Source organism: Toxorhynchites rutilus, chromosome 3 (assembly GCF_029784135.1).
Source record: "Toxorhynchites rutilus septentrionalis strain SRP chromosome 3, ASM2978413v1, whole genome shotgun sequence".
Taxonomy (NCBI): Eukaryota; Metazoa; Arthropoda; class Insecta; order Diptera; family Culicidae; genus Toxorhynchites; species Toxorhynchites rutilus.
The window spans coordinates 262,389,345-262,402,756 of NC_073746.1; the positions used below are offsets into that span (position 1 = coordinate 262,389,345).

General features: G+C 38.4%; 2 protein-coding genes across 5 annotated transcripts in view; both read left to right on the forward strand.

Annotated features, from left to right (window-relative positions):
• The first annotated feature begins 477 nt into the window (after nt 1-477).
• Nucleotides 478-903, forward strand: LOC129774176 (uncharacterized). The gene has a single exon (XM_055777875.1). It carries the CDS (start codon nt 478-480, stop codon nt 901-903), a length of 426 nt encoding a protein of 141 aa, XP_055633850.1.
• Nucleotides 904-4,616: 3,713 nt separating this feature from the next.
• Nucleotides 4,617-13,412, forward strand: part of LOC129775279 (putative epidermal cell surface receptor) — an 83,291-nt gene continuing 74,495 nt past the window's right edge. For 3 of the 4 annotated variants that reach the window (XM_055779800.1, XM_055779804.1, XM_055779805.1), the window contains exon 1: nt 4,617-4,739. The gene's annotated coding sequence lies outside the window, so the exon portion shown is untranslated. Of the gene's footprint in view, nt 4,740-4,777; nt 4,798-13,412 lie in introns of those variants that run through there. The other variant, XM_055779803.1, reaches the window with a different exon arrangement.

The window sequence follows — 13,412 nt, forward strand, 5'->3', positions numbered from 1 at the left end:
AGAGTCGGACAGTCCATGGTTCAACGGTCCACAATTTCTTTCTGAACCAGATACGCGGTGGCCAGTAAGTACATTACCTACCGTCGACACTAGAGAAGAAATGCCCCCATGTATACTACATCACGACGTGACGTTTTCTGATCCACTGGTTAATGTTAACTCCACCAACCGTTGGATTCGTCTTCTTCCAAGCACAGCTGGAGTTATCCGGTTCATAGCAAATTGTCGAAGGAAAATGGCAGGTGAACACATCGTAGTGTCCAAGGCAACCACGGGTCAGCAACTTCTGCATTCAAAACACCGAAATCAATTCAAAAATCGTTTCAACAGGACGAGTTGCAGGCTGCTGAAACAATCCTTTTAAGGCAGGCTCAAAATGCCGGATTTCCAGAGGAAATGAGGATCCTTGGGAGAAATGTAGAGCGTGAATCTGAACAAACTTCGGGTCGGATTGGAAAATCAAGCACAATTTACAAAATGAATCCAATACTCGACAACCAAGGAGTTTTGCGTGTTGGAGGCAGACTAGAGCAACCAACATTCGCAACGTTTGATATGAAACATCCAGTCATACTTCCTAAAGGTCATGCGGTAACCGATAAGTTGATTCTGTATTATCATGAAAAGTTCGGACATGCAAATCGTGAGACCGTGTGCAACGAACTTCGGCAACGATTTCATATTCCGAAACTGCGGTGGGCTATCCAACAAGCAGTGAAAAGTTGCGTTTGGTGTCGCGTCAACCGTTGTCTACCACAAACTCCCATGATGGCACCGCTACCAGTACAACGGATTACACCGCAACTTCGCCCATTTAGCTCAGTGGGCGTAGACTACTTAGGACCCGTAGAAGTGGTGGTGAATCGACAGTGGGAGAAAAGGGGGATTGCTCTGTTCACCTGATTAGCAGTCCGAGCGGTGCACTTAGAAGTAGTACACAGCTTGACAACCCAAGCGTGTTTGATGGCGATTCGACGTTTCATCTGCAAGCGAGGGGCTCCAAATGAGATATTTTCGGATAATGGCACAAATTTCAGAGGTGCGTGCAACGAATTGGAAAGAATGAAGCTGATTAATCGAGATTGTGCGGAAAGCGTAACCAGTTCTACATTAAAGTGGCATTTTACTCCACCAGGCCACCCACACATGGATGGGGTTTGGGAGCGTATGGTGCGATCGGTAAAGGAGGCGTTAAAGGTTCTAGATGACGGTCGTAAACTCACAGATGAAATATTGCTGACTTCGTTGTCCGAGGCAGAGGACATGATAAACACTCGTCCTTTGACATATTTGCCGCAAGATTCTGCAGAAGCGGCAGCAATAACGCCAAATCATTTCCTGCGGGGCGCTACAAACGATGCGGATCTGGTTGTAGACGACAATGTGGGCTACGCAGAAGCTCTGCAGAACGTGTACAAGCGTTCGCAGTACCTGGCCAACCACATGTGGGCGCGCTGGTGCTAAGTTTCCATATATTGACAATATACGACATTTCTTTTTCCCCAATCCAATATGAGTTTTCAACAGCAATTGGGATTTTTTTTTACTCAAGTGTAACTTTTGAAAAGGGCGTATCCATTTTAGTAAGAGAAATCTTCGATAATTTATATCTCAAAAACTATTAATGGTTCCGAAATAAACAGAGTTATATAGTATTGATGTTTAAAAGTGAAAAAAATATACACTGAGAAAAAAATAGTACCCTTTTTAATTTACAGAAAAAACATTAATTTGCAATATTTTTTTTTATTTTTTCTTTAATTGTTTCATATAAAATAGAAGTCATATAGAAAATTAAAAAAATTGTTAAACTATTTTTGACGAACTTTGTAAAACATCAAATTTTTATGAATTTTCGAAACTTCGAATTTTTGTATGTTAACAATCATTTTTAGCCACAAATTATGAATCCTGACAATCATGAATCCTGAAAACGAAAAAGCTTATTATCAATCGATCTTGTTTGTTCTCAAAATACGCACTGAGGAAATCAATAGTATAGTTTCCTCAGACATTCCAATTCTGTTTACTGATCAACTACTCATCTGTATTCTGAAAACCGATAGAGTCAAAATTCCCAAATGGATTACAAATTTGGATTCTGTAATTCGTTTTACTCAAGTTCAATCGAGTTGTGCAAATGTTGCCACGCAATTCGACATAGACAACATCCGTGTTCCATAATTGGGAGCAAATCTTGAACGAAAATTGTTTCTGATATTATAGATATTATAGATGCAGTTTCGGTGGAAAATGCAAGGAAATTTATAGAAAAAAAAAGTTAAGTAGGGGTCAGGACTATGTATTATATGTATTAAAACGACTTCGAGTGATATTTATCATTCAAATTTCATCAATTTAAAATTATTTTCGGATTTACCAATCTGATAGGGAGTAAATTGCTCCACGAATATGGATAATTCATTTTGACGTTTGTTTTGCGACAAGGCAAGATTGTCGCATTTGCATAGAACAAGTGAATTTGAGCCGAACGGATTTAAGAATACATGAGTCGATTTAGATCGAATCGGGAAATTCGAATCGAGTTTCAAACCAATCGGATTCCGAAATATGATTGAATGTTCGATACTGTTACCAAAAGCATGGTTCATGGCCCATGCAGCGAAATGACACTTTTATCGCCTTACATAGTAGTTGGAACACGTACAAAGCGTTTTCCTAGTTATATCACGAAGCATAGGCGAACATCCAATAAAACAAAGAATTAATACTGATAATGACGGACCGTCATTCACAAATATCAACAACTCAAACATTAACATTGAAAATCGTTGAGTCATATTATTGAAGTTGTCTGGCGTATCATTGGTTTCCCAATTCATGAACGGGACCCAGCGGTTATAAATTTGGCCGTCAATCTTGAAAAAGACAAGCGCGTATTTTCTACCAACGAGACAACTTTTCAACGAAATGAATATTGTTTTTCTTTATCTCATTTTTTTACCTTACAACAACAAATTTTTTTTTCTGTTCATAAACATATCAGTTGCACATCATCGATCACATTTGATTAATTTTATACACTTACACTTACTTTTAACATTCAAACACACTTGCAATACATTAGTTGTATTTTATTCAACACCAAAATATTCACTAGAATTATTTTATATGCAGAACGACGTTTGACGGGTCAGCTATTCTTTCAAAAGTATTTTTTTTTCTGCTTGGGACATGAAACTTCATTATTAGTGATAGCAAACGTAACATAATATATATCCCCTCCCGTATGTTGGCAAAAAAAGAAGAGTGAAGTGGTACACCGAGTAAATTGATAACCTTTCCGGACGTTTCCGTGCTCACCCACTAAACACCTACCAGTGGTTCTCCAGTGCCTTTTCTGTGCAGTCTTCTTGGAAGTTAGATAAAATGATCGAACGGTGTCAGTCGTGGCGAGAAATTGATTAATTTTATGTGGTGTTTCCGGTCCGGGTTGATCCGTTTTGCGGCCAGTGAATATCAGTTTTATAACCGATCTGGGTGCGGGTAAGCACAAAAATGACAAAGATGATGTGTCGAAGTGAGGAAACGGTTATTGGATTTATTTTCCTATTGGATTACACATCCTTCCCCTTCCTGGCGTAGAATGAGGAAATGCTGAGAAATTGTATTACAGAACGGACAGCACTACATTAGTTATTCGAAAAATAAATACAACGAACGTTCATAAAAAGGTGCAAAAATAACATGGAAGTATGCTTGCAACATGTCAAATACTTTTGAAGAATTGTAAGTCAAAATCGTCACAAAATCATCATACTGCTTTATCACAAACAATTAGCAGGATACTTACGGGCTCAACTAGCAGAGCCTCAAAAAACAATATTTTTGGCCCCAAAATGTGTTAAATGCATCTTTCAAAATACCCCCAAACACACCACAAAAGATTTGAACGCTGGTTTAAGTCTCAAATGTTATTGTAAATCGTCAAAAACCCATGATCTAGTGCAGCGTTATCGAGTGGCCAGAGGATAAACTTTTTGAAACGGTCGATATTCTGGAAAAAAGTATTGCTGTGGTACAGCTGTCATTTTTTTAAACCAGGTTGGAATAAATAAAAAATATATAACCAACATTTTATTTGTAACGATAATTACGATGATGTATGTTTATTTTCGTAAACTGTCCACTTTTATTTTTCATTTGCTATCTCATGATTTCTGAGTCCAGATTTTGGTGAAAAATGGTTTCGGAAACATCACGAAGCTCTAGAACGAATTCATGGCTTTTCCAGCCTCCCAGATGGCCTCCCATGATCACAACACAACCACAAACCCTGCTGAAAACACTTGCTCGTATTTGCATGCATGTAGGCTTTTCAAAAGCTCGCTTTCGATGAATTTCTTCGCGGCATATCGTAGCACTTCACAATCTCAACGAAAGATGGTGCTCGCAGCATGCTCCAACAACAAAACAGGTATGCTCAAAACATTACCGCGAAGCATAAGAATCCTCTCTCGCGCGTGTAAATGCGCGGTTTCTCTCATTTCTCTCCTCGCACAGCAACTCGGAGCCGCTGTGATTTCCATCAATCCACGCGCGCAGTTATTCTCACCTGCGCCCATTCAGGCTTTCGGTGGAAACTGGACGCAGAGTACCACCAGTTGAGATTTAAACTTAGATCGTACCGGTTGTTGTTTTTTGATCCAAGCGCGGGCCGTCTTGGCAACTCGCGGATTTGTGCTACGCTGATGTGGTGTTTGTTTTACTCATAAAAGGTGAGTCAGTGGAAAGTGTGGTGCCTTCCAGGAATGATCGAGGCATTTCAACAAACAGGTAGAGCGCTTCTGGTCCAGTGCCGCGATCTAGCGTCCATTTATTGTGTTTAACGCAGGAATAGCTATTGGTTTGCTCATCTGACAATCCTCCTCCTCCACCATCCCGCGGTGCGGTGTTGACGGGGGTCTCACGAATTAGTGGTTCCCAAAGTGAAAGACGGCATCCGATGCTGAACGTGAGTGAATCAAGAGCCGCGGGAAATCTTGTGTAACTTTTTTCTTACTTCGGTTGTTGTTTGATTTGTTGTATGTGATAGTGCACGTTTATGGAGATGATTATGGCTCGTTTTCAGTGGTTCAAAAGCAAGGTGTTTTTTTTTTTTTGGGTAATCGCAACGGATAAACAGTGAGTGTGAGAATTGCTTTTGTTTTGAAAAACAATTTGAAATTCATGAATGGATGAAGCGTTTATATCGCTTTATGGAATCAAACCACGCACTCGGATTGGGACAAGCCGAACAATTCGGGGAAATCGTCGCCGTGTCGTCGTGTCCTCCACTAAGGGAAAGGAAAGTCCGAATGATGACAAATGGTTTGGTTTTTTTGTTTCTGAATCTTCGGTTGAAATAGAAAGTATGATTATGGATTGGGGGAGAGTGACAAATACCTGTTAGTGAGTGATATCGCTCGAGAGGAAAACAATCCGTGGAAGGAGATCAACTTCAAAAAATGGTCATTCTCTGACAGCTCCGTAGCGTAACAGGTTTGGGCAGACTGTTTTTGTACGATACATAGCTCCAGCGTGGATAAGCTAGGAAGTGATCAAGCGTATTTTCACGTCGGCAATGTTTTCGAATTTCTCTTCGTTTGCAAACAATTTTGTCTTAACTTTATTTACCGCACTGATGCTACCGTCAGGTGTAGTTGGATTGTACCGGGCGAAATATGTCTGGTTTATATTATACGGGGACTGTTCAAAAAGTACCAAAAGTTCTGCCATACAAATGATACACAAATTTTCGCATAACTCGAGAACTAATCAAGCAAATGGAACCAAATTTGGCATGCGGAGGTTTTAAGGGGCAAGAAATATCTCTATGACGGTTCGACATTCCTCCTCCCTCTTAAAGAGGGTGGGGGGTGTTGGGGGCACGATTCAAATGAAACACAAATGCCTGCATAACTCGAGAACCAACCAAGCAAATGGAGACAAATATGGCATGTGGGGATTTTTGGGTATGAGAAATGTTTCTATTATGGTTTGACATACCTCCCATACAAACAAAATACAAATTTCTGCATAATTCAAGCATTAACAGAGCAAATGGAACCAAAATTGGAATGTGAGGATTTTAGAGTACAAGAAATGTTACTATGGTGGTTTGACACCCCTCCCTCCTCTGGAAGAAGGAAGGGGGAGGGACTCACATACAAATGAAACACATATTCCAACCAAAATTGGCACTTGAAAATTTTCACTAAATTGTGACGGAAAATGGGGTCGAGGTTAGGTGATGTGTTACAAAGGGATGAAAGGTGGGGGAAGCTCGTTACGTAACAAAACCATTCCTAAATAAATTCACACGTCTATATATGCCTGCGCGACTCTGGGACCGAATGAGGTGTGTTTTCTGAGCCAAGATGATAAAGCACGTGTTTGAATGGGCTTAACAGCAGCCAGTAAGCAAGCATCGATTAATGCATCTCGGATATCGCGTTAATCTGTCGGATCATGATTTTGTCATGGCTGCTAAACATAAGCTTATTCAGACTGTCAATGCAGGATGCAAAATAAAGCTAGGTCATCTTGGTCATGCTGAAGCAGTTCAATGCAGTGGCCCAATGTACGTTGCAGTTCGTTCTTCGAACGCATTTTCTCATGGGATCGATTTCAAAAGGATGTACGAGCCGCCTGAGTTCGCGATTATTCGGTATCTAGTAATAACCAAGCCAATAATCATAATTTATATGGATGGAGGACCAGATGAGAACCCACGTTTTAAAAAAATTTCGTTTTATCATCTTAATCAATTGAATTTTTATGCAATATTCGTCGGATGGCCCTTCTTTCCCGGGAGTTAGCAGATTCAATACTTCCTCATGACCATGACGGATCTCGTTTGGAGGAAAAACTGAAAACAAGGAAAACGAAACATTTTGAGTATGCAGAGGAATCGTTAGCTGATGTGTGAAACAATCAAGCGATCGATGAACATCCCGGCAAAGCAGAATATATTGAGTCCGCAAATTCCCATATCGATGAAATGCAATTAGTAGGATATTAAGCTGAGTTGTTTGCTCGTCACGTAAGTACATTCTAGAACCTTTAACAAGTATGTAACGAGAGAAACTACTGCATTGAACCTACATTGAAGCCAAACACCAGATTGTTTGAAAGCACCAATCCCAATAGATGTGAGCATGAATTTTCCGTCTCTGTTTGTTCGAAATTCCAGGAACTTGTCGAAAGCATGTGAAAAGTTACTACTTGCATAATAGGAACTTCCGTACGAACATTTGATTTCTACCTGGGCAGATGTCTGATTTTTTACGTTGAGATTTTCATTACTTAAGAAAAGTTAAGACCAATTGCATGCCAACTCGAGTGACCGTTGGCAGTAATATCTCAGATAGCAGTGAAACATTATGTCTTTTAAGCAACTTAAACTACTTAAACTACTAAAACTTAAACTTTTAAGCAACTTAAACTACTTTTTGAAAAGGGCAAAAAAAATTCTTGATTTTTTTCAAAAAAAAAATATAACTGAAAAACTCTAAAACCTACAAAACACTGGTCAAGGATGAAATGTAGGAAATTGTTTAAATTTTTATAAAAAAAATTCTAATTTACGCTAAAAAAAATTAAAAATTAAAACTCATTTTTCTCAAAAACGTGTTTTTTTAACACTTTGGCTTCCAGCGACACCACAGTGTTTACGCACGAAAACTAGCGCCTGACTGCCGGTGACACCACATTGGTTACATGCGCATAGTATGTTAGTGGCCGGCGACAGCACTTTAGTATCGTTTGCATTCTGTTGGGTTTTTGTTTAGGTAACAATAACTTACACACGTTATCAAGTTTTATGTTTTTATAAGTAGGGGAGGTGGAGGAAAACGGACATATTAAGAAGGACTTTAATTATATTTTCGAAACTCATGTTTTTCCAAACTTTAATGCCGCTTCTTGCATTTCAATAGAATCGATCGGTCGAATATTTTTCAATGTTTTTACTAAAATTAAAACAGACCGAAAGTAGAACATTTTTTCGATGATTATCCGTATGAACATATAGTGGAGGGTTGTGGACAGGTTTGTAATATTTACGTGTATATATCTTAGCAAATTCATGAAAATAAGGGAACAGGGTTGAGAACTTATGAAAACTAACGATGAGATTAGTAAAACTTAACAATTTCTAATTTCCCGATAATGTCAAGAACAGGCGACGACGAGCCAAGTAATCCGCGGGCATATTTTTTTACGAACCGTGCGGACGTCGAAGTGTTAATATTCTCAAAAAAATATATGAATAGCCCTAACAATTTCCAACAAGTCTCCCATACGTCGGAAGATGGGCACTTTTACAGGGAAAAAAATTATCTAGAAACGACTTTTTCGTGTTTTGTTTGAAAACATTACAACTAATCCTAATTTAGTTTAAAGTCAAGATAGCGACATAGCGTGTTTAACAAAATTTTAGATCATAAAAAAATATGAACTTACGTTGAAGACTTTCTATCTTTCTATTTCTATCTGGTTTCTGGAATATAAGGCATTTCTGTAAGGAGACTCCTGAAAAAATAAAGTTTTGCTCGTAACATTAATTTTAATTTTCAAAATATTTTTTCGCAATGTTTTTTTTTAATTTTTTTTATATTTTTGGAAACATAAACATTTTCCACATTTCATTCTTTGACTAAAATTTTGTAGGCAGGATTCTACGTGAGAATTTTTCTGAAACTCTTATTTTTTTCAATTTCGTTTTTTCGAAAAATCTCAATTTAAAAACTACAAGATCTAAAAAATGTTGGAGAAAGAATGACATTCAAGAAATTATTAAAGTTTTCATTAAAAATACAGTAAAACCTGTTTTCGTGCGAGTTTTTTTTGTGTGGTATATAAAAAGAAGCATATTTCCCCTCCTCCTATCAAATGATCTAAGTTTTTTTCAAGTTTTTGCACGACATGATATCTAACAGCATCACGTTTTTGTATGCAACTAAAAGCACAAAACAGCCACGCGAATCCGAAAAGGCAAACTGTCCCATCGCAAAGTAGGGAAACAAAAGGAAATTGAACGGTGAACGACGTGGATTTGAGTTATTTTCTTGTAGGAAACTTATTTTATGCTGTCCCTATCCACCGCACAAAAAAAGTTTTTTTTCAAAATGTATACCGAACACGGTTTTTTAAAGCTACTGATCAAGTTTTGCTCGATTTTTTATGCCATTTTTTTATGCGGTCCCTATACCCCGCACAAAAAAAGGTTTTCCTGTATCGAACAAATTTTTAAAATAAAAATTCATTTTTCTCGAAAATATGTTTTCAAAAATTTGAAAAAATAGATATAAATAGCCCTATACAATTTCCAACAAGTCACCCATACATCGAAAGATGGGCACTTTTACAGGGATTTTTTTTTTCTGACAACAACTTTTTCATGTTTTATTTGAAAAAGACGGGTGGGTAATGTCGGGGACATAACCGGAGTGACGTAGGACTATACAAAGGGGACAGCTTTTGTTAAATATATATTTAAAATATATTGTTTTATTTTCTTCTCCTATGTGAATACCTACCTATCTACCTGAAAAATGGATTAGTTTACTGTTTACTTTTTATGAACATGTTGATGGTTCTGAAAAGAACCTTTGGTGTTGTGTTTTTGTTATCACTCGATATTCCCATCTTGTTCGGTTAAACTTTCCTGTTTAGCTATTGCGTTTGCCACTCGCCACAGCTTTCACAGTTGGAAAATTTCTTCCCATTCAGCTTGTGACATGTTGTTCAGTAAATTACATTTAATGCGACGTGCCGGAGAAACACTTTGCCACTCACTGAAACTAATTGTTGCCTTGATGAGCGCCGAACCGAACCTGCTCTGTTCTTGATGCGGGTTTTCTAATTGTCGTGAGCAGCTTTGCAAGCCAACTCGAGCACTCCGACGGCCGAAACTCTATAATCGCTGTTAGGTATACTGGTGCTCCGGCACCAATCCGTTCGGCCTAGTTACCCTTGCGGAGCAATCAGTGAATGCGATCAACAGGGAACTGGAGACCTGCACGGTTCGAGTGAGACTTTGCCTTTCCCTTAACTTGTCCTCCTTTGTTACGCCCACGATACCGATGCCGTACAACCACACGGGTTTACGGTTTGAAAGAAAATAAGATATTTTTTTGGGGTCCGCGTGTTTTATACTCTAGCGGTACACACTCACAGCATAGAGACAAATCGGCAAACTCAGCCAGAGGGGCGAGTCCAACGAGACGAACGAATGAGCGTTAAAAGGGAGCGATGGCAAAAAATACATTCATTACGATTTGTTCGCTCGTTGGATTCACATGCAGGCTAAAAAGGGTCCTTTTCAGGATCACAAAATTATCTTCAATCTAAAGAGTTTATTGTTTTGTTATCACTCGATATCTCCATCTTGTTCGGCTAAACCTTCCTGTTTAGCGATTTGTTGCCACTCGCCACAGCTTTCACAGTTGGAAAATTTCTTCCCATCCAGCTTTGTGACATGTTGTACTGTAAATTACATTCAATGTGACGTGCCGACGCGCCACTCAGTGTCGCATTGGAGGCGATTTTAACCTGTAATTGAACATTTGCGATGACAGTGGTACAGTGTCGACTTTCAATGTGGGGTCATAATTTGGATCTCTATGTTTACAAAAATGTCCAACTAAATAAGTCGCATTACATGTCCGTCCAATTAGCTAAATGTCGAACTAATTGTAAATTACTGTACTTTCAATCTGGAAACAATTTAAGAATGGGTGAAAATTGAATAATCAGGAAAGTCCCCAACTCAAGCTCAGAACAACTGCCAAATTCACATACTCATCAGATCCTGGAAAACAAATGATGAAAGAATCAATTTGTGTTTTATTATTATTTTGCATAATGTTTTAGAAAGCATTGAACTGTATTTCCTAAACTCTTTTTTGGAAGGTTTAATGGCCCTGAAAAGCGCCTTGTTTTATGGAATGGTTCCAATTTAGAAAACTTAGTACTCGTGGTTTTGAAAAAAACCATTTCGAACGCCCTTGATGCCGCCTTGTTCTGGATTTGCCACCAAAGCAGATTGTATAAAGAACAAATTTTTTTCTTCTGCTACCAGCTGCCGTTTTGCGATTGCGTTTGGCACTCGCTACTCGCTGCAACTGCCTGTTGTCTTGATGTCCACCGAACCGAATGTGTTCTGTTCCGAATGCGGGTTTTCTTATCGTCGCGAGCAGCTTTGCCAGCTAACTCGCGACTAACAGCTAGGTGGACTGGTGCACTGGTACTAACGCGCTCGGCCTAGCTACCCTTGCGGGGAACTCCAGATCAACACGGTTCGAGCGGGATTTTGCCTTTCCCTTCACTTTTCCTCCTTTACCATGTCCAGACATGGCTGCTTGGGTTGGTTTGTTGATGTGTTGTGATGAGAACCGATGTGGTGTACGGTTTGAATGAGAATGATCGTTACGGCAGCGGAGCGGGGATTTTTAAGCTGACTGGCTGGCTCGAGAATTACGCATGTGTGAGACTGCGACCAATGTTTCGTTCATTTTTTTCTTTTTCCTTTCCAATCGTGCTTCATTATATTTCGCTGCTGCTCTGGTTGCCCGTTTTGGTCGGTACGATTTGAGAAGCACAAAATGGACCAATCAAAAATGGGCACATAGTGCATTTTGACAATGGTTGATAATTCACAATTATTCAATTATTTATCTCAAGAAAAATGAAATGTTATTCATTATGATAGATGCGTAGATATATTTCCTATCAATTGATGCAAAAACCTATGCGATCTATTGAGAAATGCTCGAGTTTTAAGCGTTCCAAATCTTGCATTTTTTCCTACTTGTTCAGTGCCTAGATTTCCATTTCACCCCCTATATCTTCCGGTTATACGTAGTCCTACGTCAAAAATACTATTGATATTTAATTCGTAACATTTTCATGTATAAATTATTGCGATTTACATGCTCTTTTTTATTTTTGGAAACCTACCAAGAACATGCCAAACGCGAGAATTCAAACGCAAAAAATGTCACGAGTAAAACATTATTTTTTCAGGAGTCTCTTTACAAAAATACCGTATATTCCAGAAACTAGATAGAAATAGAAAGATAGAAAGTTTACGTCTTCGACGAAAGTCCATATTTTAATAAGATATTGTCTTCAAAATGGGGGGGTCTCCGTAGCCACATTGGTTGCGCGTTCGCTTAGTAAGCGACCGATCGTGAGTTCAAAACTCAGGGCCCTCATTGACCATCTTTGTGTTATTACAGGATAACTACGTCCACGCAACGATTATCAGCGATGGAGATCGATCCACGGTCGAAATTAAGATCGATTCATCATCCATACATCTGATCTGCTCTGCAAGACACATCGGGCTGCTGTTCTATAAATAACTCAACAATGATCAATCAACTGTCTCTGCTGTCCGGTGGTCTAACTGGATAATGGAAAAACAGAAAGAATTCTCTTACGCCTAAATGGCTACTGTGTAAATGTGTACCAAATGTAATGGTATAGAAGGAATACTGGCGAATGGCAACTGTGTAATGTGCTAATTATAGATATATGATAACCATGTGACATGTACACGATTAAAATTCGGCTCTGTTACAGCTAAAATGATAATGAGCCTTAAATAAATAAATGGGTTAAAAAAAAATTGTCTTCAAACGAAATTAGGATTACAGGCAAACTTTTTTTTGTACGGAGGATAGGCACCAAAAAAAAAGTCGCATAAAAAATCGTGCAAAACTTCACCAGCAGTTTTAAAAAATCGTGTTCGGTACACATTTTGGAAAAAAAAAAATTTTCGGTGCGGTAGATAGGGACCACATAAAAAAAGTTTCCCCCAAGAAAATTACTCAAATCCATGCCATTCACCGTTCAATTTCCTTTTGTTTCCCTGCTTCGAGATGGGACAGTTTGCTTTTTCGGTTGCGCGTGACTGTTTTGTGCTTTTAGTTGCATGTCGAAACGTGTTGCTGTTAGAAATCAAGTCATGCAAAAACTTAGAAAAATTTAGAGCATTTGATGAGAGGAGAGGAATGATTTCAGAAGTGAATAATTGAGACGCAAATATGCTTTTTTCGCACAAAAATGCATAAAAATCATTAAAAAAATGGACGATAACTTCGTCAAAAATGCTTCTTTTCATACACCGCACAAAAAAATTGCACAAAAAAATCGCACAAAAACAGAAAATCACACAAAAAAAATTCGCACAAAAAAACCGTACAAAAACAGGTTTTAATTTTAGAAGAACTTTTTCCCTGTAGAAGTGCCCATTTTCTGATGTATTGACGACTTATTGAAAATTATAGCGGATTATAGTTCTTTATGAAAACTTTAACAATTTTCTACATTTTATCCTTTGAGCAGAATTATTAAGGTATCATAGTTTTTGAGATTTTTTGTGAAAGATTAATAGAAACTTG

Coding starts and splice junctions, on each gene's coding strand:
- LOC129774176 (XM_055777875.1), top strand. CDS start 478: ATGAATCCAATACTCGACAACCAAGGAGTTTTGCGTGTTGGAGGCAGA.